This window comes from Melopsittacus undulatus, chromosome 3, assembly GCF_012275295.1.
Source record: "Melopsittacus undulatus isolate bMelUnd1 chromosome 3, bMelUnd1.mat.Z, whole genome shotgun sequence".
NCBI lineage: Eukaryota > Metazoa > Chordata > Aves > Psittaciformes > Psittaculidae > Melopsittacus > Melopsittacus undulatus.
The window spans coordinates 115,455,593-115,483,559 of NC_047529.1; the positions used below are offsets into that span (position 1 = coordinate 115,455,593).

General features: G+C 43.4%; 1 protein-coding gene across 1 annotated transcript; it reads right to left on the minus strand.

The window, feature by feature from the left end:
* Positions 1-312: 312 nt before the first annotated feature.
* On the minus strand, positions 313-27,967 carry SMYD2 (SET and MYND domain containing 2). Its single transcript, XM_005143873.2, has 12 exons — positions 27,710-27,967; positions 24,576-24,639; positions 17,824-17,934; positions 16,203-16,263; positions 13,634-13,758; positions 10,082-10,149; positions 8,835-8,937; positions 6,826-6,936; positions 5,013-5,133; positions 4,117-4,291; positions 2,761-2,869; positions 313-710 (listed from the first exon to the last, which is right to left on the minus strand). Exons 1-12 carry the CDS (start codon positions 27,889-27,891, stop codon positions 630-632), a joined length of 1,311 nt encoding a protein of 436 aa, XP_005143930.1. The 5' UTR covers positions 27,892-27,967; the 3' UTR covers positions 313-629.

The following is a 27,967-nucleotide window of genomic DNA, read 5'->3' on the forward strand; positions in this document are numbered from 1 at the left end:
GCTCTCCTTCTGCACTGAATCCATTTTAACTTGTAACGAGGGTTAAAAAGCCAGAAGTTGCATCATTCCTGCCTTGTGCAAGCCTTCCAGCTCTGCAATAGGCACCAGCATCCCCTGTACAGGACACGCTGAGCTCCGGGGCTTTACAGTGATGAATCCCCTGCGACTGGCACTGCAAACAATAATGATTAGTGAAAAGAGGACCTGGATGCTAAACCACAACTGAAAAGGTACAGCTTTTGCTAGTTATTTAGTTAGATTAAATGAAACAGCTTAGGCAAAAGTGGATGTCACAAAACCACTGCACCCAAGAAGGGTCAAGATGCCTTTATTTACTTAAATAAGATACACATTAAAATCCACAGAGAAAAAACCAGCCACTTTTGCACATGAGCTGTCAAAAGGCACCACCTTTAAGAAACTATGGATGCATCTTAAAAAAAAAGGGGGAAAAAAGGCAATTGTAGATGTGTGGAAGCTGGGAACATTTTGCCAGGCCTAAGTATGTTTGTCATTCCAATTATGGGCCAGAACTGTGTTCATACTCTACCGCATTTCAAAGCGCTCCTGAAGGCTTCCGTAACAAGGCTTTTAACTAAAGGTTTGAAGGATTGCATAGATTCAAAGGCTCAGTGGTCCTCTAATTCCTTTTTGATCTCTGAAATGTATGGATGATCCTTCCCGTGTGCCACTTCCATGATAGCAATTGCCTATGAAAAGAAAAAACTATTCACACAATTGATTCCTATATAACACCAGGCTATAAATACTCACTTTAGAGGTTTGAAACAGTCTGACACCTCTGGCTACTTTTTGTCCCCTTGTAGTCATAAACGCAGTAGGAAATGAAATGGAATTCAAAACTAAGCAATAAAGGTTTTACATTCAGAGAACACATCTTTCATCTTACAGGGTCCCAGAGCACCTTTCAAAATGATATTCCTGACAAAACTACTTTGAATGTAACCAGCTCTAGGACAGAAAACTGCAAGTGGGGTGGGTGATGTTCTGGCAGCTGACTTGACTTAACCACTATCAGCCCCAGCTGTGTTCCTACCAGTTTATCCTTCAGCTGTCAGAGCAGGCCCACTGCAGACGTTGCATTAAGGCATTCTAGACTTGCTTTTGTAAACCCTTCATCAGTTCCAGGGCTCCCCAAAGGAAGCAATGGCTCAGGCAACCACTGAGGCAAAAGCACAATCGTGCCAGCTTTGGCCAGAGGCTGCTGTGCCCATCCCTGCTCTGCTCCCACAAGCCAACATTTCAGGCAGCTAAACCCATTGACATGCACTTCCCTGCCACTCTTCACCCTGCATTGTGGAGTGGGTGCAGAGGCAAGATACCCACTTGAGAAAAGGATATGAGTGGTCCCAGAGAGGTGTAATGAAAGGGCAGCAGTAGGTAAGACTGAAAGAAGCAAGTTCAGAGTAGGTCTGAGAGCATTTAAAGCCCACCCTGCTAAGACCAAGCAAGGAATGGTGGCATTCCAGCCCTCAGAGCATGCAGTCATGTTCTCCTCAGGAAACTCGATGGAATTTTGCTCTTATATTTAAATCAGTGCAATAAGAGCCTTTGGTTCCACCTCAGGAGCAGTGAGCACTGACCCCACTGCTGCTCCTGCCCAGAAGAAGAAAGGAGGAGGGCCTTCTGGAGGAGCTCATTGCAAACAGAGAACAATGGGTTTGTTTTTTCACTAAATCCCAAACAGCAGGGGCTGGGATAACTTGGGGCAGTTCCTGTAGGCAGCTTTTGGAAGTGAGTCATTACAAAACATTTGTGTTAGGAAGTGAGCTATGCCAACAACCCTACCTACAATTCCCAGCCCGTGTTCCTACTGACACAACTCCCAGTTTTAGGCAAAGCTTTAACGCCACAGCAAAGGAAGACCTATGTCAAATTTAAATGAGGTAACAGTTCAGTTTTAGAGTCTATATTTGTGTAGTATCTTTCACCATGGCTGCATGGCTCTGTTATTGCTGGCTAAAAACTTGCCAGCATCTAAAAAGGAATTAAAAACCCACCTATGGTGCCATTCCACACCAAGTCATGATATGCTACAGTAGTCACTGAGGCCTAAGAAATGACAATAAACTTCTGTCCAACAGCAACAGGGGAAGGGAGTCAAGAAACATGGTACAGCCTAATGAAAAAAGAAGAAAACCCTAAAGAATAAGGGAATAGATTAATAAAAAGGGATGAAGAAAAATGTAAACCCAAACTCCGTATATGCCAACTCCAGCATTGAATTCCCTTCAGCTATTTAAAAATCAATTTGTTCCAGAACAAATAACCACCAAAGCATGCCTATAGTTTAGCTAGGATATAGTTTAACTGGACAGAGAAACCACAGCCTTCAGGCAAACACTATGTGCCTTTTCTAAGAGCCAAGTGTTTTCTCTGTCCTTACCTAGTAAGTGAGAAACTGGAGTTCCCCATTTACAGGAGGCACAGCTCTAGCTCAGGGAAGAGCATATAGCAAATGTTTAAGCATATATATATCTCCATATGACCTTAAGCACACGACTCCAGCTGCTGCAGAAGTCTTATCATGACAAGACAAGACCCCTTGCGTGCAATAACAGACTGATACTGCATCTTTCCAAAAGGAAAACTGAGCCCAATATCCAGTAACCAAATACATTATTAGCACATGGTGCATTTCCTGCCAAGCCAGGCCTGCTGACAAGAGCAGGGTGTAGTGTTTTCCACAACCCCATGCCTGAGCTGGTGCTATTAATGAAGAAACCTAGAAATCAATACCTTCTTCAGGGCTTTAACTCCAGCTGCTCTGTTCTGCAGTGCCATGTAAAGTCTCCCCAGTTTCAGCCACATGGAAGCAACATTCAGCGAGTAGGGGGGATAATGTTTACTGCAAGAGAGAAAGGGGTTCAGCTTGATCAAACCTGGCAGTCTCATTGCATTTCCCCAGCCCCTTTATCCCTGTCAGGGGGCAAGAAGCTGCCTCTCATTGCCCCTGCCCATTCTCTGCTCATCCCCCTGCTGTGCCTGCCAGGAGTCAGCGCCAGTTGTGCCTGGGATAGAGACGTTTGTCCACTGGGAATCGAACTGAAACTGCCATATGCCTCTGAACAGCTGTCAGATGGCAATGACTTTGTGCCACTAGTATTCATCTAGCCAGCTACAGAAAGAGGCTGCATTGTTTGGAGGGTTTGGAGCCACACAAGTAACTCTGCCTATTCCACAAAAGAGTTGGTCTTTAAAGGCAGGCGAGGGGCCCTCAGCAGCACTGGAGCACACACACCACCCTGTACTCACACTGAGCCAGCAGAGTCCAGCTCAGCAGAGCTGACCTGGAATGCCAGGCTCCGAGCCAGAGGAGCTGGGCAAGTCCCAGGGAAGATAAATAGTACTGCACCCCCAGGAGGGGGAAATGTTGGCTCCTTCTTTGTATCGCTGTTCTCTGCCAAGTGATCTGTGACTTTACGCTGGCATCTGCTCCAGAATGAGCTTTACTTGCACTCCCCCCAGCTGGCAAGAAAACCATGTCTCAAGATGAGAATCTGCTTGGGAGATTTACAGCAGGATCAGACACAGCACATAACTGTCTGGCTCTGATGAAGGAGATCACTACTGTTAAGAACACAGGAGGACCAATTGGAGAGGGGATGGATTTCTCCCTGCAGAGGCTATGTGCTGCCTTACCCCACCTGGGCCTCTAGCCTGTGCATCTCCCACACCTCCAGCTCCAGGGGATGGGAGGCCAGGGCACCTAAGGCCTCCCTCTGCTGCTCAACCCCAGCCCTGGGATACTGGAAAAGGGAAAGGACTGGGAGAGGGCTGGAGGCACAACAACTCTGCTTTGGTAAAGTATTAGGATATTAAAAACCCCACAATGTAGCTAAGCAGAACTAGCCCAGTCCCCAAGGTGGTACAGACTTGAGAACACAAAGCAAGGCTCTCAGTCACCTTCTGCTACATCTTGCAGATCACTTTTTGACAGAAACAACATCTACCCCAGCATTACACATCCTTTTTCAAGCGGTGATGCAGCATGTTCATACAACACATAGCAAAAGAAGCAAGGTCTGTCCAAAGCTTTTCCTAATTATTCAGATTACTGAATTAGAGCACTAAAGAAAATAGTCTCATATTTACCTGTATGGTCTGATAAGTTTCTGCCCATAACGCAGTGCACCTTCCCAGTCCTGCACATAGAGACACACACCCATGGCCTGGTACATCATATGTAACATATAAACGTTACTGCTGTCAAACACTACACCCATCTTCTCCAGGCTGAGTTCACAGATCTCCAGTAATTCACTAGGAGGTATGAAGTCAAGGAACCCAATAAATAGATGGTCTCTCATTAGGTGACTATGTGGTAATACCATAGAAGCATAAACTTGACCTTGTTCACAATGGTTCTCAGAAGTCATCTTTTCTTTCAACTGGCATCAAAGCATCTAAGATACAACCCCAGAGCTACTCTGAGGGGTATTCTGTACACATTCTGCTCACGAGTTTGTTCCCCTCCTACTCAAATATTCTACAAAACCAGCTTTCACATTTAAAAAGCAACAACAAAAAGCAGCTTTTCTGCATCACCACTGCTCCGACAACATGCCAGAAGAAGGGGGAGTGCAATTCCCCATGCAGCGGGTACTGAATCAGGCATGACATAGCCTGGTCTGTCACACCACTGGCAAAACAGCTAGGCCTGTGATCCCCAGCAATAGCTGCAGCCTCATATGCTCACTGTCTCAAACCAGGGCACTATGACAGTACAGTAACACAGCACACACCTACACTCACTCCAGCCTCTGCTTTGTGGAGACAGCCACATGCTGCCCTCTCAGAACCCGAGAGCCACATAGGAAGGAACAAACACAAGGTCTCACAATCCCACACCACCAGGACAGCTTTCAGACACAAGGAGGACAGAGGTAAGTTATAGCATTTCTCCTGCATGTACCTCAGGAGCAATGCAGCAGGTAAGCTTTTTAGGTCCCACACCAAGCCCCATAAAGTCAGGGTGAGACAAAGGATATATTTGTAGTGTTTGGCTCTTCTGAATTCCTCGATCACATTCCTGGCATATTTGATCATGTCCCGCACTGTCTCTGCTGATGGAGGATCTTTCAGCTTGCAGAGTTCCAGTTTATCTTTATCCTGAAGGAAACACAACAGACATTATAAATGCAGGTTCCAAGCTGACAAATAAAGGTGCACCTGCTACACAAAATTACTCTAATAAAAAGACACAGATGGGGACTTAAGCTCTTCAAAGAACTTAAAAACAAAGGTAGAATGTGCACCTGCAATTCTTCTCTAAAGCCTTGACTAGGAAACCTAGAATTCCCTGTGCCTTCCAGTTCATCTGCCATCCTCTGCTTCCATGAAGTCCTTCTTTTGAAAGATCCAAGAGCTTTTCAGTTTTGTTATGAAAGCAGTTCTTCATTAGAAATTTCACTGCTTACAAGAGATTAGGGATTAAAACTCATTTAGTTTTAAGGCTAGAAAAGCCCAAATACCTTGGGCCTAGCACCAAGTGACAGCTCACTTGAAAATGAGATGATATTAAACACAGATCTTCATATCTACAGACATATTTCCACACATTTTTTCTGCTGGACTGGTCCACTTACTCTTATCTTTCTATCTATCTAACTTACTATACTCCATGAAGGGTAAACTGCAATCTGGAGTCAACCTTTTGCTGTTTAAGCCTCAGACTGTTGCTAGATGTCTTTTTCCTTTAGTATTTCATCTTCCAGCTGAGAGGGCTATAGGGGACTCTCCGGAGCTGAAGGATGCTGAGTGACAGGTGATCCCAAGAGTTACCACATTGCTGGAAATCACAGCTGAAATCCTGGCTTCATTAAACTCAGTGGCCAAATTAGCAAAGTAACTGTGGGGAGAAACACAACTCTGGTATCAATAGAACAGCCTCAAACAAGAATATTGGGTACTGTTTGCAAAGAGGTACAGAAGATGCTTCCATTTAGAGGAAGGAGAGGATTGTGGGTCTGTTTGGGAAGCAGCTCTTAAAAAGACACCTTTGTGAAAATGGGGGGGAGACATATCTGGGATATAAGGATCAGATGATGCCAACCAGACTGATCCTGGTTGGAACGACCGATAAGCCCCACAAAGCTTAGTTCTCCTCAGGCCTCCAGTGAAGGAGGTCCAAATGGCTGCACAGGTATATTTGCTTCCATATCTGTTGGATTTGGGTACCTTATTTTGTTTTACATAAATGCTTTTCTTCAAAATAACTAATACCTTGCTTTAAAGAACACTGAAATGTCTGCCTTTGTCCTCTGAAGGCACCAGGTGATGTTTAATGAACATAAATCTAGCCTGCATGTCACAAGGGGCCACCCTGTCCATAAGAAGATGGTTTCAACACCATTGCAGGATTCTGTTGGGTCTCCAAACCATCCAGCAATGACATACTATGTCACCTAGAACTGACTGAGATGCCCTAACCAGGAACTCCAGCAGGACTCTAACCCAGACATGCTCCAAGCAAGAATCACTCACTGGGAGCTGATAGAAGACATGCAGTTATAAAAACAGTGAGTTCTGAGCTAAATTCTTCCGCAGACACAGTGCAATTATCTGCTTTTAACAGAGTTCTCATCTGTGCTTTGTAGCTCAACTTTAAATTGGCTTCTACCAAGAGATTTTCTGACCTATCATGATTACAGTGGAAAGAATGAGTATTGTAGACAGAAGAACAAGACCAGCCCACCCCCTTTATCCTGCTTTCCAAAACACAATTAAAGATGGAATATTACATCTAAGGACCTGGGTAGGTGCCTTGCCAGTCAGAAGCCCATTTCACACCAATTTGTTCACCTTTTCTTTGGTAACACACTCCTTGCAATCACAGTCAAAGAAATAGGAGTCTCTTAGCCGGTTATTTCTGTCTTCTGTGGGATACAAGAGATCAATATAGCTGGTGAAAACCTATATGGTAAAAACATAACACTCAGTGAAAAGCAATATTTATCACTATGTATTTATCACTCCTGCCTCTGGTATACATAGTATGACAACTACATATTCATGCAACCTGTGCATCCCTGCAGCCACATCACCTGTTTGCTCCCCTCCCATTCCAAGCCTCTCGGCAGCACCAGGACTTGCAGTTTGCAGTCTCCCAGAGACGTGTTTCCTATTCATTATGGAATTTCCCTCAAATATTACCCTGGCTTAAACCCAGGACAGCAAGATTCAGGTGTGGATAAGGAAACTACCACAGCATAAATCTCAGGTTCCTGTCAGACTACAAAGAAATTCCTACTTTTCAGAAGTAGGATAATGATTTCAGGTATCCTGCTTCGAATAACTCACAGTGGCCTGGTTTTTGGAGGCTGGAATCTCACATTTTCTCTCTGAAAACCCACAAAAATTGGGGCAACAGCGGTTGCTAGGAGCTTTAGAAACTTAGGACAAGACCTTTAGATCTCAGAAGAGAGGCCCAGTGCTCCAGTTCTAGGAGAATGAATATCAGATTTACTTCAGCAGCAATATTTTAGAGCAAAGAAAACCTGCTTTTTGAACATTTTAAAAGCCCTTCATACATGCTATTCTTAAGTTTGCCTCTGCTTCAATGGTCTTCAGAAAAGAACCCCTGCAACTAGCTTTAATGCTCTATTTTTAAAGTGAGATCTCCCCCAAGAAACATGTCATGCACAGCGCAGTTGATCATTTCGCAGACAGAGGAACAGCTTTAGTTCCATTTCCTTATTTCTAGCTATTTGAAATGTTTTGCTCTATCTTTACACTTCAGGTTTCTTTCTTCTTTAAAGTCAGATGTAGATGTCACTTCATACAGTACTTGTGCTGCTGCTTCTTCTATGGGATCTCACACTTTCCCTCACACTCGTCCCTCCCCTATTTTCGAAGCACGCAAACGCTGCAACCGCATTTACACCAGAAACGTTAACGCTGCGATGCAATGACTCCATTGAACCTGAAGATGGAGACACAGGCTGGAAGACCGCACAGGGCCTCGCAAAAACAACACCTCGACGTTTATCAAGTTCTTTAGCGTCAGAAAACAGAACTCAAAAAGCCTATCAACATCAAATCTGAACTTATTTTGAGCAGCATTAACCTCACCTAAGTTAACAAAAGAGCCATTGAAACTCTATGCAAATTCCATCCCCAGAGAGCACGTTCCGCATCTTCATCCCCTGCAGGTATTTGAACATCCTCCTCAAGTCTGTTTAACATCTTTTGGCTTTTCTTTTCAAAGCAAAAAGCAGCCCTGCCAAGTTCATTATTGGATGGAGAAAGTTTCAAGGTAAACCCAGAGCCTCACTCAAGTGCCCAGAATTTCAGCCACCACTGTTCAGCTTCACACAAAGCCACACTCCTGGGACTTGCCAGCAAACACTGCTGAGGTGGTATGACCAAGTCCCATGTTTTGTGGATGCTGTGTCCAAACAGAAGTCAGAGGACTTATCTGTACCCATTTACCTTGTTTATTCTGGCTTCAGTTCCAATAGGTTACTATTATACTGGGAGCTATCACAGCAGTAATAATTTGCTTTGATCTTGGAATTTCAAAGCAGCAGCCAAACATCAGTAAACTCAGCCTCATTTCACAGCTGGGTAAAGTGAGCCAGAGCTGGCAGATACACTGTGACTGCTGCAGGTGCCCTTCCCTTGTTCTAACACAAAAGAGGACACTGCCTCTGAGAATCCCTCCAGAGCCACCCCAACCTTCTATAGCAACATCTTAGAATGAGATCCTTCCTCCCTATGATTACATTAACTGAAATGAATCCTGAAATGCAGAATGGGCCCTACTTTTAGGATGCATGCGTACAGAGTACATTCAAACACAGTGTACTTACCTCCTCTCCAGGCTCAATCTCTTTAACAGCTCTGACTTCAGCCACAGTCCCCTTGTAAGTTACAATCACATTTGGGCAGCAGCTGTGGTTCATCAATGCAACACTGCAAAAGCAGAAAAGTAAACCTTTTCACCCACCACCAGCACCACTTCACATACAAGTCTGAAAGACTGAGTCTGTGTCCCTCCATAAGCCATTTTTATTCTGAGGCTTAACATGAAGGTAACCTTGGTAAAATCTGCTGTAGTGTTATTTATTGTAATGATATGGAAAATGGCTGTGCTAATGAATCATTACAGTTTTTAAACCCTGTTATTGCAGGCCTAGGCAAGTTATTATTTTCCCATTCTTATAGTGCTATGGGACAGCTAACAGGGGTGTTCACATAGCTTAACTATCTACATCCCATTTAGGTAACCTTGATAGACTGTTTTCCTCAGAGGAGGAAGGAAGAGAAACAAACCGAACCTAAAGGAAACAAGCAAATACAAGAAAACCAAAGTCATTTGCTGCATCAAAACTTAAGGCTTCTATGAAAATGTAACCAGCCTCCATTTCTGAAGTAGGGAAGGAAGAGAGCTCTCTTATACAAGTACACAGCTTACAGGAAAACTTCGGACTGCTCAGGAAAACAACTCCCCCTTACTACCAAGCTTGGAAAAAGTGCAATTTGCTGCTTATTTGAGATAAAATGTGTAATTTTGATTCTTTCTCCAGCAAAATCATAGTTGTCTCTTCAGTCTTTTAAGCTCACAGGCATAGCTGTTAAGTAGGAAAGATCTGGCTCTTGCATGCTGATCATTTACAAACAAAGGGCAGTGATAGATGCGTTTCCAGAATATCCTGGTTTCATTCTCTCCTCTCCCCATCCTGATTCTGATCCTGGGCATTGCAAGGTCTTAATTTCCAATGTGTAAATCACAGATACAGACTTCAGACAGGCCTGCCTGAAGAAGGAGAATCTGTGAAGCAAGGACTATCTACTATTGTTTGTATGCAGCACTTAACAAAATCAGGCCCTGCTTCAATGTGGCATCTGGAAGTTTCAGATCACTTTGACACAGATACACTACTGTTAATCTATGCCTCACAAGGAAGTCAGCCTAAGCAGACAGTGATAACACTTTCAGTACAGGGTTTGTGAAGAACAGGGGTGGAAAATGTCCTTCTTGGCTACATGAAGTGGGAAGGACACTTTCATTTAAAATAAGTTAATTTTAACTTCCAAAATATTAACATCAACGTACTCAGGAAATATGGCTGATCCCAAATGGGAGAGCTCTTCATCTTCAATTGTGAAGCCATTACAGTTAACCTAAGGAAAAAGAGAAAGAGATTAGATCAGCTTCTGGTCTGCTAAGCACCCCACACTCACATGTCACATTCTCATACTTCAAAGTCAATTGCAGTGATTTGCTTACAGTTTTCTTTCCACCTCACCAGTACTCAGAGGGAGCTACATAACATCTTAAAAAGTGAAGACAAAGCCTCTATTCAAAGGGATGTGCAGGACACTAAATAACTGGCAGTCCCAACACCTATTCAGGACACAGTATTGGGTGGTTGTTCTTTGGGAAGTCCACCAAAAGAAATGGGGCTTGGAAGTGTTGAAGTGAGGCCATTGCATGAAGGACAACCTCACACTGACAGGGCAAAAAGACTTCATTTGGCTATGACAAATAAAGGGCCAGAGCAGAACTACGTGTATTAGAATGTGGGGATGAACAGCAGCAAACTCAGCAGGACTGGAGCAGTACACAGCCTTCATGGAGCATATGGTACAGAGACCTGCCACAATGGCATCTGTCATCAAGCACTGCACATACCAGCTACAGCTAAAGCACATACAAAGAACAACAAAGGCAGTGGGAAGACTTGAGCCTAGTAAAGACACAGAATAGGAGGGGACAGAAGAAGGACACAGTATGAGAGGAAATGTATTCTTAATTTAAACAAACACAGGACCAAAAGAGCTAGTTTATAAATCCATTTTCACAAGATAGATTCAATCAGGTTTTAAAACCTCCTCCCTCTTTTATTTCACTAAACTCAAGGCAATTATACAGGAGTTTCAGCCTTGTTTAACGCTGTTTGTACAACTAAGTGACAAAAATGCACCTCAACTGAGCACTTTATTCTACTTTCACTGTTAGTCACACACATGCCAATGTGAAGAGAACCCTTTCCACATGTACCAGCATCTGCCCACAACCTAAATGTTCACAGAACACTAGTAAAGCACTAGAATAACTACTACTACTATCACATGGCTAAGTCCAACTGAAGCTACAACGGGCACAGGAACAGTCAATCAAGCACAGAGTAAGTATTTGTTCTGGAAGGGTAAGAGTTGACAACAAATGCTACCAACAATGATACATCCCATAAACTGGAATGCAGCTCAGAATGGATTTTAGAAATACACAGATACTTCCAAAACCCAAAGCCAATCCTGAGGTAGGAAGTGTTCAGGATGAGCTCACAAGTAAGAGCCCTCTTTCTCTGATTCACTCACTAATACCCTGATCTTTATCCTGCTATTTTTAGCAAGGGAGCATCCAAAGGATCTCTGTCTCCCAAGATGGGCATGCTACCACTCTAGCCAATGCATGAACATACCTGAACCAAAATCAAAATGTAACTGCTGAATACAAAAACAATAGAAGGAAAAGATTCCATCAACAGCAAGTGATAACATAAGGCTACAAAGGCTGAAATTAAGAACAGCTTGATAGTTCTGAATCACTTAAAAAGATGCAGTGAGTTATCATCAACTCCCTCCACTAAGCCAGAGACAACCCACTTCTTGAATGCATCATATCGGAAATGACAGAAGGGATGAGATAACACTGGCTTCACCTGATGAATGCATGACTAAAAAGGGCAACGTGGAGGGAGCAAAGACAACAGCAGAGCTTGAGGTTGTTCCCAGTGGTGGAAAAGAGAATGTGCAAACAGAGGCGTGAAATTATGCAAGGTCTTCTAGGAAAGGATGAGTTCAGGAACCTAAAACAAGAGAGAAACTGTTTGAAGAGTATGACAAGGTGAGACTGAGGAGCAAGAGCATCAGTCTTGAGAGCTATGTTCTACAGGGGCAAAAGAGAGACCAATACCAGCAGCTGGGGAACAGAGCAGTGAAAGGCAAGAATGGTTTGGACAAAATCTTTGCTTCACTCAAAAGGAGTGATTATACCTTAGCTGTGTTGAGTAAGAAACATCACACAAAGCCCACAGAAAGCAGTGAGTAAGGAGGCAGAGGTGTCTATGTCCCAAATGACTGCCCTGATCACAGGGAGAAGGAATGCCAAATAGAGCAGCAAGGTACACAACACAAGGCCAGAGGAAGTGTTGAAGCAAAACAAAGGAGCAGCTGCATACCCATACTATTGGGTTTAGGTCAGGTTCACTAATTCTTGTATATATCAAGTACAGGCACTCCTCCCCTTCTTCTAAGAAGATTTAAGCTGGGGCTAAAACCTCAAAAGACTGTATCCTGTAAAACACTTCTGAGGAGCATCTGAGAGACCTTTGGAGATTTTAGCTCAAGAAATGGTAAAGTCCACAGTAGCAGACGATCAGGATGAGCTTAAGGTGACAACTAAGGGTGACATTAAACCAGACATTAAATCTCCAGAGAAGACTGGATGAAATAGCACATCTGGGAGTCAGCAGTTGACAAGTCAGTTAAAGTACCATGATCTGGTGGAGCTGATGAAGGACAAGAGGAGAAGTGAAAGTCATAGCCCAAAATAACGTAACCTTTGGGGATTCTGCCTACATTCTAACAAAAGCATTCAGAAACACCCCAAGGAATTGGATGTACTGATGAATATAAGTTGTGAAGTCTTCACAACAGAAAGAACTTTTAATTGAAGGGAAAATTGAAGGGAAAAATACCATTAGAAACAACGTAATGGTGACAAGCAGATGCCAAACATGTTAAAGAGACATTCCCCTACAGTATAACAGTACCTCTGTATTAAGGAAACAGTAACTGTGCCAGGGTACTGCCACCCCAGCTTTCATCAGAGCACTCAACACTTGCCCCATCTCAAACAAAAATGAAGTTTTTACTCAGATGCTGAAGTTTAAAACCAGCTTATTTTGAAGTACCAAAAGAAAGAAACTGGATCTTTCAGTATTCCACTGGTGAATTATTCCATCCACTACATTTAATTTAGATGCATATGAAAAGCAGGAGAGAAAAAAAAAGCCCACAAAAAAGATGTGACATATTTCCGAGGTTACCTAACAAGACACCTTGCCCTTCCTTCATCTCTCCAGATGACCACACTACCTGGCTGCATTTAAAAGCCACATGCCAGATCAAAGTTTCAGACTGCTCTTTCTACCTCTCTGAAGTGTACTCCCTGTGAAGGTCAAACACAAGGATGACCCAGCCCACAAGGATCTCCATAAGTCTGAAGCCTGAATGAAGGATTTTGCTCCTGCAGGATCTCAGACCAGCAGCCTTCTGTGTAAGTCAAACAATAGCTGCACTATCCTTGGCACACAAGAAGCCTAACTTTGACAGGGTCTAATACAGGCTGTTTCTGCCTTCAGTGTTTGAGAAGCACCTCACAGAAATCCTACAGACAAGAGTCTCTTCCCCACTGAAATGGGGCATGTTCAGCCGCTTGTCCTCGAGGAAGTGGATCTTCTCCATCAAGCACACTCAGCTCTCTCTAAGGTAAGTGAAGAGCTACCACTCCCATTGCCGTTAACATTTCTCCCCTTTCACAAAGGCTAAACTCCTACAGCACCATCCACCTAAGCAGGCTGTGCTCTAACCGACTTACTTGCGCAAAGAGAACTACAAGAGCAGCATTGTCAGGGTACTCCAAGTGCTTTGAGTAAAAGTGATGAAGAGCAGCAATGTCGTTCTGAATCAGCTCTCTCTTTTGATTGTCTAGTTTGTCAAGGTCTGTGGACAAAGAATACATTCCATTTCAGTAAGAGGAACACTCCCCCATGAACTGCAGCTAGGCTTAGGTTAGAATAAGCCTGGACTTAAACAGAAACCCTTTAAGGAACAGCTACTTGGAAGTACTGCAAGAAGCATCTGTTCTCCCATAAACATAATGCTGCTTCTGCCCAAGCCACATGTGCACTACAAGAGCATGCAGGATTACAAAGCATTTTCTAACAGCTTTACATTAGCAGGTAATTGGACACACGTTTCCTTTTCTGGGAGAGGGGTTACAGTCTATAAAGTGTATTTGTTAACCCTAGCAAACAGGCTAGCAACTGTGGGTACCTGTCCTCAGCTGTCTAACAGCATCTTATCAATTGCCTAGTCCCATCTACAGCAGTATGAAGTCACAGTCAACATCACACGTCTTAAAACATGCTTTACATAGTGAAACTCCCTCATACAGACCTAATCAGTACAAACCAGCCTGGAAGGCTGCTTATCCCTGCTTTTAAAAGATGTGGTCTTCCCCAGCAGGGAAACTATTTGTGGCCATGTGTGGCAGGGACCTAACAAAGGTTGACAGCAATGCTGAGGCTGGTCACTAAGAGCACCCTTTGCACTGAGAGAATAATACGAGGGTGCCCAGGAGTGCAATGCTCCTGACCTGCTGCAGGTGCCTGCTTCAGGTAACAAACGGTGACTGTGAATGCTCATGTCTCCATCAAGGTATGCTTAACCTGCAGATATGTGAGGATAATAGGAGACAGCAGGAACATCAGTGGAAATGTGCTGGCACACCTGCCAAGTGTATTTCCTTATGGGTTTGTTCAGATTTATGCTCAAGCCCGCGACAGGTTCTAGCCAAAGCTGTGGCCACTGAACCTTTTCCTGCATGGTCCATGCAAGGTACATGATGGATCATATGCTCCTGGTCATTTCTCTCTCCTGAAGAGCAGACTGTTGGGAAGTTTCTTCCTAATGCTCTCCCTTCAGTGGCAGTGTCACCAGCTCACTCCTGCTCTGAGAGAGCCAGTAACTCATCAGCTTTCTCTCTCCAACTCAATAGTGGAGAGAAAAATCATGCACAACCCAAAAAGGCTGCACAACAGTGGAAGGGGGAAATGATTTATAGCAGCAGATGTAAATGACATGAGAGTCACAAAAAAGAAAGAGGAAAATGAAATGGGACAATTTGATGAGAATTAGGACAAATCAGAAATAAGAATTTTTGAGTTTCCAACTGACAGTGAGGTGTCTTTTCCTCTTCTCAAAGGGTGTCCAACATGTAAGGCAACTGCTGAACATGACAAAGGTGTGCTAAGAGATAAGGAGAGTCAACAAGACAGAGGAACAAGGCTCTTACTAACAAAACCATGGGCTCTTAGAGGACAAGGGGGACACTGCAATGGAAAAAACATTTTATCCTTTTAGCTCCTGAATTAATAAATCATTGAAGACAAGCTGCAGTGCAGAAGAATAACACAGAAATTACTTCAGCACTTACCCATCCTCCTCAACCTCACTCCTACTAACCTACCTGTGAGAAACATCCTTGCCTTAGGCAAAGGCAAAAGGTGGCATTTCCCCCCCTTCATTTCCCCAGTTGTCCCAAGAGCTGTGACTGGAGCTTTTGTTCAGGAAGCAAGTAAGACTGTAGTATTGCTGTGCTTGGTTACTTTGCTACCTCAAGTCCAAGCAAGGACTGAATTTATTCAGTATTTTACAAGGGTTGTGGAAGCCATCAGAGTGAGAAATGTGAATATACAAACCCATTATCTCCTTGTATATTACCCCCAGCACCAAGAAAGAGAAATGACAGGCCAGTGAATGCTATGCCAGGCTGGTTACCAGTCCCCTATTTGCTCAGCTTCTAACTCTGCCTCACTGGACGTAAGCAGGAGCCTTCCAGTTAAAAGCAAGTCATTGCCTCATCTCCTTCCTTGGATTATTTTGGAGCACTTAGGACATGGAATTTCAACACAATTATATACGACATGTCAGATTTGACTGGCAGTGACAGATACTGAAGCACAGTCCAGAGGGTACTGCAATTAGCCCCTTAGTCACTGTCATCATCAAGCAACTGTGCTGTCTCTGATTTTATGCCTCCTGGTAATAAATACCAGCTATTTTAATTTTACAACATCACAGTTCTCAAAAGACACTAAAGTACTGGTACCCACAAGATGGATGGATGCTACAGAATTAATTCTGTCTAGGTTTTCACCCTGTTTCATAGCCCCCACAAGCAACCAAGGAGGAGGGGGAAAGGAAAAAGAAAGAAAGAAGTGCACTGCAGTTTAGAAAACCAAGGAACCACAATGCTCTTTGTTTACTCCCTTCCTCCAACAGGAGTGGGATGCTCTGAAAGGGTTTGATGGAGAGCGGCCGGGGGAAGCAAGTCATGAATACAGATAACTGCCTTCATCTACCTGCAAGGCTCTTTTACTTACGTGATTCAAACTCTTTTACAGCAAGCAGTTTCTCCGACTGTGTTCTTTCAGGGTGAGTTTTCTAGCAATAAGGGACAAAAAAGCAACAATAAAATATTGTATTGTTTCAAGTTAGCAGTTTTATCTACTCATGCATAAGCTGGGTACTGCCACCTGCAAGACAAACCCTAATCCACACTGTATAGACTTTACAGAAGTTGATGAACAGCAATGAGTTAAATTAACTGACCTTAGTAAAGCCATACAAACATTCTCTCTGCACCACATTAGGCAGCCAAGGATTAACTCCTATCAAATTTATATACATAAACTGAACAGTGTTTTAAATATGTCATTTACTTTGTTCTAGACACCCCAAAAGCCGCTAACAATAGCAAGCAGGCAGGGGACAGGCTTTGCTTTGAGGAAAGTGAATAAACTGACTGTTGACAGAGTTCAAAAGCAATGCTCCATTGTTGGCCTAAGGCCACTTCTTTGTAATCTTGGCCATTAAATATGGCTTTGCAGGTGGCCTAGCAGCTGAGGTTCAGGGACTAGGGTTTGCATATTTAGCTTTTATATGACATGTAGCATTCTCCCCCCTCCCCATAAATGATAAAAGCACAAATTTACTCCAATAGCTTTTTGTCATTAAACATTTGATTTTGTTTATGGATCACCACTAAACCATGCTTTAATTAAGTGACACACATATACACATCTACACATGCAGCAAGTATGCCGCTACCTTCGCAGCAGGTCACCAAAATCCTTGCTCCATATAGTATCCAGATTGCCCTTGTCACATAAGCAGACCTCAATCACACAAATGTGCCTCAAAGAGGATTTGTTTTTGCAGAGAGAGTTTAGGGCTTTATAAAGACACACAGCACAATAACCTTGAAACTCATGAATCCTGTCCTCTCCCTGTAAGCACTTGTGTTATCCTCAGCATCCATACAGTTAGGAAACACTGAAATGGAGGTTGACAATGCAATCTTATTTCCTTACCAGTAATATTCTTTCTCTCCTGAAGACCAAGGGCCTGAAATTTCTCTATTTTTCACCAGTTATCTCCAGTAATCATATACATTTATGCCTGAATGCCTCAGAGGTGTTCTTGGCTCACTAGGAGTTATATACTACACAATGCTACGCATATATAGCTGAAATATAGAACAGGCAACTGCTTCATACAGACATCAATGCCTGCATACAGGTAACACTAGGAGCATTCCTTGGAACTGTATACCAAGTCTCATTCTTCCTTCTCTTCACCAATGTGGCCTTGGTACTAGCCCACACGTGTAAGCCAGAGCTCCAATCTACCAGAATGGAGGCTGAAACACCATGCACATTGTGAAACTACCAGTAAACCTTTCCAGACTCTGTTCAACAGCACCTTGGCCAAAGGATAGACCTACACAGCTCAGGAAACCTCACTAGCTTTTGCCAGTCTCTGGCTGGACTATGGTGGCCCTGACACTGCTGCAGTGGTCGGATAGCTCATTCAGCTGCTCATGTGTTACAGGAAGGTGGTATGTGTGTGCTTTGCAGGGACACTGTCGGTCAATCGTCATTTTCCTGCCTTCCCTGGGACCCAGAGTAGGGATGTATCTCCTAGGTTTAGCCTCCTGCTCACCTGCTTAGCAAGGATCCTTGCTGTTAGCCTCACGGTCTCCGAGGGATTCCAGTTCTGCCCAAAAGCACACATAGCAGAACACTCCAGCTTGTGCATTGGCCAATCTTCCTTCTGAAAATGTAGAAAAATAGTAAAAAAAAACCTCAAAAAACAAAACAAAGGCAGAAAAAAAGCAAGCCATGAAGATAAAGTGATGGAAAAGAGGATGCAGAAAGTCCTGCCACATCCTAGAGGTCAAGTGAAATGTGTTTCCTTTAACAAAATAAGATGACGCTCACTAAATCTGAACAAAAGCTGGAGTCACATTTAAGGGGTGCAGCTATCCTGCTTTGTTCCAACAAATCCACAAGGGATGAGTTAAGGTCAGAACATCTTCATTTATTCAATGGGAATAAAAAAAGAAAAAGGAATGAAATGACAAAGAAGCAAACAGACAACATGATTTATAAATCACCAGTTCTTATTGTTCAGATCAAGCACGTGAGGACAGAGGAGGTCTGAGCTTGATGGCTTTATTGGGTTCATTTCCATTTAATACCTTGGCCCCTCATTACAAGGCGACCCTGGTGTAATCAGGAGTAATGCATCTAAAGTCAATGGATTCACAATCACTGTAAGAATCAGTACATGGAAGGTCAGAACCAGACCTACTGAACTGGATTATCAGATTGTTTCCTGAGATGTTGTAGAATAAGAATGTAACTAGGCAATAAAAACACAATAATAAAGACAAACAGGGTTTAGTTAAGAATGTTTAGCATATTCCTAGCTCAACATACAGTAACACTTGGAGCAATGGCACAAGCCATGGGGCTTTCAGCACTCTACACATTACCTCCAGAGCAACAGAATCAAAGATGAGCATGGAATCACAGATTAACACTGCACTGGCACAGGCTGTCCTCAGACTGCATCAAAATTCATCTTATTTATTTATTCAAATAACAATATTTCCACATTTGAGCAATACACTGTTATTTATTTCTATACCTCACCCCAGACACATTTTTATAGCTGTGTTAGAGCAGACCTATAGTGTTCTGCCTCTACAGCATCAACTTTTGTTTTCTGACCAGATTTAAACTGGTGGGAAATGGTAGCAGAGGAAAGAAAACACAATAAATCCCACAAATGTAGAATGGCTTGAAATTCAAAACCTGAAAACTCTTTTGCAACTTCCAGAAAGTTCTCAATTCCCCTTACTGTGACTCACCCAGCATCACAGATCCTGTGTTAGCCCACTGAAGGAAAAAGCTAAAACTAAATAAATCAATATATAGCAGAGTGATGGAGGAGCAGGCACAAAAGAAACAGCTCCCCTCAGCTACCTAACCACTGATGGCAAGAGCCATTTGAGACACTCTAGATTACTTAAAACACCTTCATGTTGTGGAGAGGGACTCTTCATCAGGGACTGCAGCAACAGGACAAGGGGTGATGGGTTCAAACTTAAACAGGGGAAGTTCAAGATAGATATAAGGGAGAAGTGCTTCCATGTGAGTGTGGTGAGGCACTGGCACAGGGTGCCCAGAGAAGCTGTGGCTGCCCCATCCCTGGCAGTGTTCAAGGCCAGGTTGGACAGAGCTTTAGGAGACATGGTTTAGTGTGAGGTGTCCCTACTGATGGCAGGGGGTTGGAACTGGATGATCTTAAGGTCTTTTCCAAACCAAACCATTCTGTCATTCTATGCAGGAGCAGTAAATATGACCCAGGTCTACTGGGAGATGCACTCCTTGTGGGAGCTACAGCTGAAGGTCACATAGGACAATGCAAGGCACTTCAAAAACACAGGTGACAAAGGATCTTCAGTGTCTCCTGCCTTGGCTGGTCCATTTATTTATAGATTTTGCAGGTCAAAACAAAAGATCATAGATTTCAGAGTTTGCACACCAAAAATTCTTCCCCTGAAACCAGCTGTTTGAATTGCTCTGGCCATGAACAGCTTTAAGAGTTTACTTTATTAGGGTAAAAAAAGGTGAACCCCCACCCCAGCCTGGTGTAGGATTTGAAGCAGTGCAACACTGCAAGGATATTCAACCCTTCACGATGTCAACTTCATTGATATCTCAGTATAGTACTTCAGAAAACAACTCTACATCCAGGCTGCTTGCAATGAGCTCAGTGTAAGTGTTCTACGAGGATGCAGCAATACAGACCAGGAGAACCAAAATAGTATATTACACTGTAATCATGTCATGTGAAATTACACTCCTACAGCTGTCACACTATAAAATGAATCCTCAGATAAGCCTATATATGTCCCAAGACCTTTCTCCTGATAGCTTCTGGTTAGGAATCCACAGGCTAAAAACTAAGAAGTGAAAGAGATCTCATCTCTCAGCCTGTCTTGCACACCCATGACACTCACCAGCTCCAGTGTGACTGCTGGATGTGCAACATGTGAAGGCACAGAACCTGAAGTCTTGCAGGACCCATGCTCATACACATCAGTGAGATAAACAGGAGACATTACCCAATGAAGGAAAACATCAGAATGCAAAATCACATACCTGTCTCAAACCAGTGGTTTTAAAACACCATGTGTTCCCTTTATTCTTTACACATTGTTAATTAAAATCTTTCCCCAGGCAGGATCATACTGAGTTATATGAACTAGTAGGGAGGTTAAAGGGACAAGATAGGGCTGAATTGTGCAAAATGAGATAAAAGCCTCAAACACCACAAGAAAAGAGAGTAGTGATGACTGAGTAATACCTGGCCTGGAAACACTGTGGCAGCAGTTTTCTCTGTGAGCACAGCAGGACTGTATTTTGCATTCTTTTCCACGTTTTTCTTTAAGTAGTTTGAATTATAACAAGTAGCATTGTTCTAGTTGAACCCTTGATGCTACATTAATGATATTTTCTTCCTATTTTCATAACTTCCACAGTATTTTTCCCATCATTTAGATGTGATTGACAACGTTTTTGGAAGGGAAATTCTTTCAAGCTTATGCTTTTCACATCAAAGCATGGAAACCATCTTCTCCACCAAGCTCTTCAAAATGACTCCACCATCCAGGACTACTGAATTCACTCCCAGAGCACTGTCATATAGCTCAGGAAAAAACAACCAAAACAAAACCCAACCAACCAAAACTGTAATACTTGAAAAAATGAGACTCAAGTCCAACAATTTGTGTTCTATTTCATTTAATGGAAAAGAAACCCACACAAATACCAGACAGAAGTGCTGGGCAACTTAGTGTAGGAGTAAAGCCCACTTCTTCAATAGCTTATGGCCCAATTACATTCAAACAGCATCCAACTCTTTAATCCAATTTCAGTGAGGCAACTTCTGATGCCCAACAGGTAAAGTTCTCTGACAGAGTCCTCACCAAGCAGTGAAGGTGAGAGTTTCAAATGACTCCATCACAGCCATCCCTCCCTACCACCAAATGCTGGGCCACAGAGGATGCTTGACTTCCATGGCTTACTGTTCAAACAGTGCACAGGAGATGCTTAGCAAAGAAAATTACATTGAGAAAGTATTTGGATAGTGGGACAGACACATCCCCAAGGCAAAATTAAGCAAGGTCTTGATGTGTCAGATCCCTCTTGTGCAGAATCATTGCAGCAAGAAGTTGTATTTTCTCTACAGCTCACCAAAGAGGAATGAGCAATTTCTACAAGATCCCATTTGTAACACATCTTCTTGATGCTGGTTCTACAGGTTTACACCTACATTTTGAGGCTTTCTAGTTAAATATACACATTTCCCTTACTCCCGAAATACCAACTACAGTACTCTTTAACATGACATGATCAGAAAAAACAGTAAATATTTGTTTGAAATATATTTCAAATATGGAAAGTCATGACAAAAACATCTCTTTTTGCACTTTGTCCACCTGATCTCCACTTTGTCTGGGACAAATAATAGCTATGTGTAATAACAGATAGAGGAGCTCCAGTAGCTGGTTCAAGTTCACAGATTCCACAATTGCAACCACATAACCCTCTTAAAGCATTTCTCTTCAGAGTGTTTCAGCAGCTAATTTCTGAGGAGAAAAAATGAGCACAGGTCTCCTGCTGTTCCACTAGAATTACTATAATTTAAGAAGTCAAGACCCAAGCAGCTGCAGATGGGGTCTGAAAGCCACTATATAATAACAGGCCTGCGCTTCGAGGAGGCAAGAGTGGAGAGCAGCACAGTATGGATCAGCTGGAAATCACAAACCCTTTTAAAAGGAGAACTGGATTAGGGGCTGGTGAAAGAGGCAGCAAACCCAAGCAGGATCCTACCAATCCACAGAATATCTCAAGGCAGCAAGGACAGGCAATGAAGACAACATCCACTCTCACATGCCCCGCATCTGTGACTCAACCTATCAAAGATCCATTTTAATACAGGTCAAACTTATGGTCAGTTATCTAAAAAGCAACATAATAGAGCAGAACAGGCAAAAGACATGTTATCACTAAGAATTGTGCCAGGGCCAGCAAATACATGTGCAAATACATGTGTACAGAGAGAGCCCTAAACAAATCAGCCACTGTAACACTTCCAAGACTTTGTCTTCCCTAGGTTTCAACACAGGAAAACATAACCATGGTTTGGGTACATGTAAATTTTAGCTGAACTGAGCAAGGAAAACATGGATTTGCAGGGAAAATTTAACTTAAAAATAAAACCAGAATGAACAATGCCATCATAATCCTTAAGTACAGGCCTGCCCTTTTGTTAGTGTTGCATGAAGAAGTCTCACATCCAGGGAGGCAAAAGGGACATATGTACTGTACATCCCAGCGTTGCAAGCTCAGTATCAAGACACAGATGTCCTTTTTGGCTTTGACAAAGTATTGCTGAACTGCTGAAAAGTGCCTTTGAGCAAGACAGGGATGAAGATGCTGTGCAGCACGTACAGTCAGTGGAGACTGACATTCTTGCAAAGTTACCTTCACCCATAATATTCTCTGGAAACCAAATAATTCGATCTCAGCAACATTCATAAACTTCATCAGACTGACTCAGAAACAGGGCAAATATTGTTAGATCAGCTAGGGAGTCAAAAGCCATATGCACAGCACCACTTAAGAGTGAAGTGCTAGTACCTGTGCTTGGCATACAATTGCCCAGACATCACAACATCTAACAAAGGCCTTTATATCTAAATCATCATACTACACACCAAGGGACTTGGTGGTAAAAGCAAGGGACCATGGGTTAGCAGACGTAAGTTCTACTACTTCCACCATGATACCTACTTGCTATTTTTTCTGGCATAAATCACTGAGCTTTCCTACTTGAATAAATCTTTCTTACCTGCTTCATAAACCATTGTGAATTTCATATGCTAAAAGAAATTCACAATCTCAGGTAAAAAGCACTACACAGCCAATAAACTGCTTTGTTTGAGTATATTCGTCCCTCATCTGGTTAAAAGTTTCCTAAGAAATACAGACATATGGAAATGTTTCTTACAAATACGCATTTCTTATGAATGAATCATGGGGTTTCTCCTCTCCAGAGCTTTAAGGAGCTCATACAGTAAGTGCTTGCTTGCTTTCCAGGCATGCTAGGCTGTCAGTCTTTCAATACTCTATAAACTATTGCAAATTTTGTTAAAAACTTACTTCTTTTGAGCATTTTGAGTCCTCCTGGTGCTTCAAAAACAAAAGGCCATTTGATTCACCCACAATTCACTAAAGCACTGTGAGAAAGCAGGAATGTGGGGAAGCAAGAGAAGGAAAACTAAGGGGAAGCCAGGTTAGCTTGGGAACTTGTGCAACAGGAGAGCAAGATACATCCTTGAAACAAAACTGGGAGCCATCTCCAAAGTGCTCAGGAACTGAACACACACACAACCACAATGCATCTGTCCAGATAATGACAATGGAGAACACTTTGCTTGCAACCCACACACCCAACAGTACGCTATCATGTAGGAGGTTTGGCTTATTTATAGCTAGCACATAGCTACATGCCAGATCTTTGGTGTCTCAAATCCTTCACAAGTACTGCTCCATACCCTGCACCCAGCACCACAGATTACATAGCTTACATTATTTAGCTAGCAATCCACTTGAGTTTTTCACATGTAAGCTGGATAGTTCTTCCATATCGAGCTGACAGCCCACAAAGGCTAGATAGTAGTTCTGGCAGGAAATACTGCTTTGGAAGGTGCTTACTGGAGTTTGAAGTAAAAACAGAACTAAAACTGTATGCAAATATTTTGGGTGTCTTCAGACTGCTCTGCCTCAGTCTATGTTTATATTCTGTTTTCAGAAGCTTTTAGAAAACAAAGTATACAAAAAGAACAAAAGTTGCCAGAGTGAGCAAGTTAAGGAGAAAGCATGGTGGGTTTTAACTGGTTATGACCACAGTCAGCTGTGGCCACCCAAAATATCTGCAAAGGCTAAAAAACCCCCACAACAAAACCCTCTGAAGATGGCTATTTAGTGATCTGATTTTTCCATTAGACACAGACTCTCCTACCAGTATAGGGAGCTAACATTTAATCATCTGGTTTGTGCTTAAAGAAAGAAGTAACAGAGACATAATTAGTGGGCTGACAGGCAGCTCAGTGATACCAAGCCCTGGAGCTACTGATCTTGAAAGACCATGCCCAAATCCTGTAACTGTCCAATGCACAACTCCATGGTCAGCATCTGGGGGCTGCTGAGGTTGGTTACACTATTAACCAGAGCTACAATTAGAGACTGTCGTTGCCACACAAACAAAAACTGGAGCTCAGCAACCCCCACCCTCTTTTCCCCCTCCCAACATCCTCACAAATTGTGTTATCATACCTGACATTCCACATTGCAGTAAAAGGCCTGTTTACATCTTCCACACTTGGACAATCCTTCTTTCCTTAAAGAGAAAAGAGAAGTTATTCTAGTCTATAAATCTGAATGAAAAACCAATGTACACCCCTATCACTTTGTCCACAGCATTTTGGATTTCACAGTGAAAACTGTATTGTCTTCAGAACACTACAACTACAGCTTGAACCCCTTCTTCTGAGAGAAGACACGATATTTAGTTTCAAGAGCAAGCTTTTCCTAACAACTGTTATAATGCAAAAGCACTCTGCTGTTCTGACAAAATGCTGGGTTTGCAAACGTGCTATTCTCTGCTGTTGGATAGGCAGCATTCTTTTTTGTCACTATATGGTATATAGTAGTAGCTCACTTTTCCTTGTTTCCCAAACTTCCCAACTGCTTTGCATACTTCCCCATCAGTATTAATCCTTTTCTTCTGCCTGCCAGTTCCATTGCTTCTGTATGGTTACAGAAAGCACAATGTTGTTTCAACAATAACTGCATCCCAACACCAAGAAAACATAGAATCATAGTTGAAAGGGATCCAAAGATCATTTAGTTCTAACTCCCTGCCATGGGCAGGGACACTTAGCACTAAACCATGTTACCCGAGACTCCATTCAACCTAGCCTTGAATGCTGCCAGGGATGGAGCATTCCCAGCTTCCTTGGGTAATCCATTCCAGTGCCTCACCACCCTTAAAGGGCTTCTTCCTTATATCTAACCTAAACTTCCCCTGTTTAAGTCTGAACGACGATGCATTATTAAATACACTGTTTGATCACCTGTCACCATATAGCCTATACTGTCCTGCTAACATCTGCTCCAATCTATGTTTTCTAAGGTGACCTAAAGCTCACACTCTCCTTATTTTTCTAATATTTGTATGCATCTCAACACAGGAAACTGCCAAAAGGGAGGCCCTTTTCTGCTTCAAGATGCATGTGTTATAGCAGATTCCATCAAAAATAGAGCATCTGTTACCAAACGTGATATTTCATTGTGACAGCAATAGGGATCTCTCAGCAGCATCCAATAAATAGTATACCAGGGAGGGTGTGTAGAAGTGGCAAAACATTGTCTTAAACTGAGGTGAAGTCACTGGTGTAAAACAGGGTGAGTGTCCTTGTGCAATATTACAGTATTCAACACTTCAGAGATCACCTGCACTTGAAGCTGACCAAGTATAGCAAGTCTTGACATTCTCTGTTTTGCTCTTGCAAGCCAGACTAACATCATCACTCTGCTTGCTGACAGTGTATATCTCAAGCACAACTGGGTCGTCACAAATACTAGCAAATGCAAACACACGTGTAGTTCCATTCTGTCAATTTCACTACAGCAGTTCTACACCCACTTAGCAAAGCCTAGTGCTGAGCCCACAACTCTCTTCCTAAACTCTTTGCAAGTTCAAGGGAACCTAGAATGTGCTAATTCAGTGCTAACACAACAGGGCACAGTGACAAAATACACTTCTGAGCTCTGGCAGGTCAAGTTACATCATGAGATACCTTTCCTCTTAGAGGAACCTCACCACATTGGTATGAAATAGGTTTCAGACTGCAGTGCACTGAATTCAGAACATTCCTTGCTCACTACGCTCCTCTTGGAAGAAGCTGGCATGCAGAGCAAGCAGCATTTAAGTAGGCTGCTCCTGGAGATGATCTTTAAAAGCTGTAACTATTACCTCTACAATATTGCTTCACATCAGTGAAGCAGGAGAAATATCCTTTGGTCCTCTACAGAGATAAATCTTCTGGATGTGACAAACAAAACCAGCCAGTTCCCCACAAGGGAATTTGTGGTTAGGAATAAAAGGAAAGCCAAACAAACAGAACCAAGCTAGAAAAGCCACCAGTGTGAAGGAGAGGGAAAATCACCTCAGCCTCATTTCTTCAGATTAATGGGACTTGCTTCACTAACTTCACTAGGAAGTATATTAGGTGCAAAGAGAGGGGTGAATAAAGTAATGTAAGTAGCTAATGTAATGAGGAAAGAAAATAGACAAGGCCAAAGAGAAGAAAACTGAAAGCATAAGTGAGTTAACAGGACAAGGATGAAAATACCTGCTAAAATGTAATAATTATACTATTTGGTCTGACTCTCAGTCTGCATATGCAAGCAGTATGTATGGATAGAAACAGCAAAGGTACAACAGCTGCTTTCTTTTCCTGAAACAAACACATTTGCTCCGAGTTATAACCAAGTTAGCACTGTGATTCCTCAGCAAGCTGCCAAGAGTCAGGACTAAGCCCTGTACCTCTCACACACGTGGCACAGGGTCCCATCTATGCCCAGTGTTCCAACGATAACCCTCAGCCACTCGCTTTCCATCTGACTGCAGCAGCTGACAGAGAGGTCAAACCCCCCCCTTCACACAACTGCTGAGCCCCCAGGACCCCTGAGCACCCCGAAGCCTGGAGCTGAAACCCGGCAATGGAACGTAACGCACAATGAAACCCATTTGTTTGAGCCGGTGCCAGGGCAGCACGCCTGCATCAGCAGCACCGGGCTTTAAATGTTCACAGCCTTTCGAGGATGAACCTCCCGCACTGCATGTGCTTTGCCATAGTAATCTGACCAGATGAAGGTTTCAGAGCAGCAGAAATATACGGTGTATGTCTTGTATATTTCAGTACAGATACATACGTCCCTTTCATGTATATTTCATTCTCACCAATACAAAGCAGGAATTCAGCACTTAGGCAGACCCTTCTCAGTTACCAAAACTTCATTCAGGTCAATGAGTACTACGTTACTACAAACCACGAGGATCAGTCAAAGCTCCGGTAGCTGCCAGGTGGCAAATGTACTCTTCAGAGTACGTGAACAGCAAAACTCTTTCGTTTTATCCTCTCTATCCCAAACTGCTGAGCAAGGAAAACCGGTTTTGAGCTCAGTTTCCGCACAGCGCTGCCGTCAGAAAACCCCGAGCAGGGGAGGAAGAGGAGGAGCAGGGCAGTTGTGCAAAGCCAGGCCTCGGTCCCCCGGCAGCCCCTCATCGGGCCCTGAGCTGGGCCGGGGGACACGGGTGGGCCGCCCGCTGCCACCCGAACCGCGAGCACCGCCCCGGGGCCGCCACCTCCGCCGTGCCTCGGGCTCGCCCCAGGCCTCCCTACCTGGCGAAGCAGCCGTCGCAGTGGCTGCCGCGCTCGCTGGCCGTTAGCACTGCAGTGTAGGCCGGGCAGCTGAAGAGCAGCTCCCCCACGCCGAAGAGCCGCAGCGCCCGCAGCCCCTGGCCCTTGCCGGCGCTGGAGAACCTCTCCAGGCCGCACAGCTCCGCCACCGCCTCCGACCGCATCCCTCGGCGGGGAAAGGCTCCTCTGTTCGCCGGTACCGGGGAAGCCGCAGCCGTGCTCCGCCGCTGCCGCCTGCCC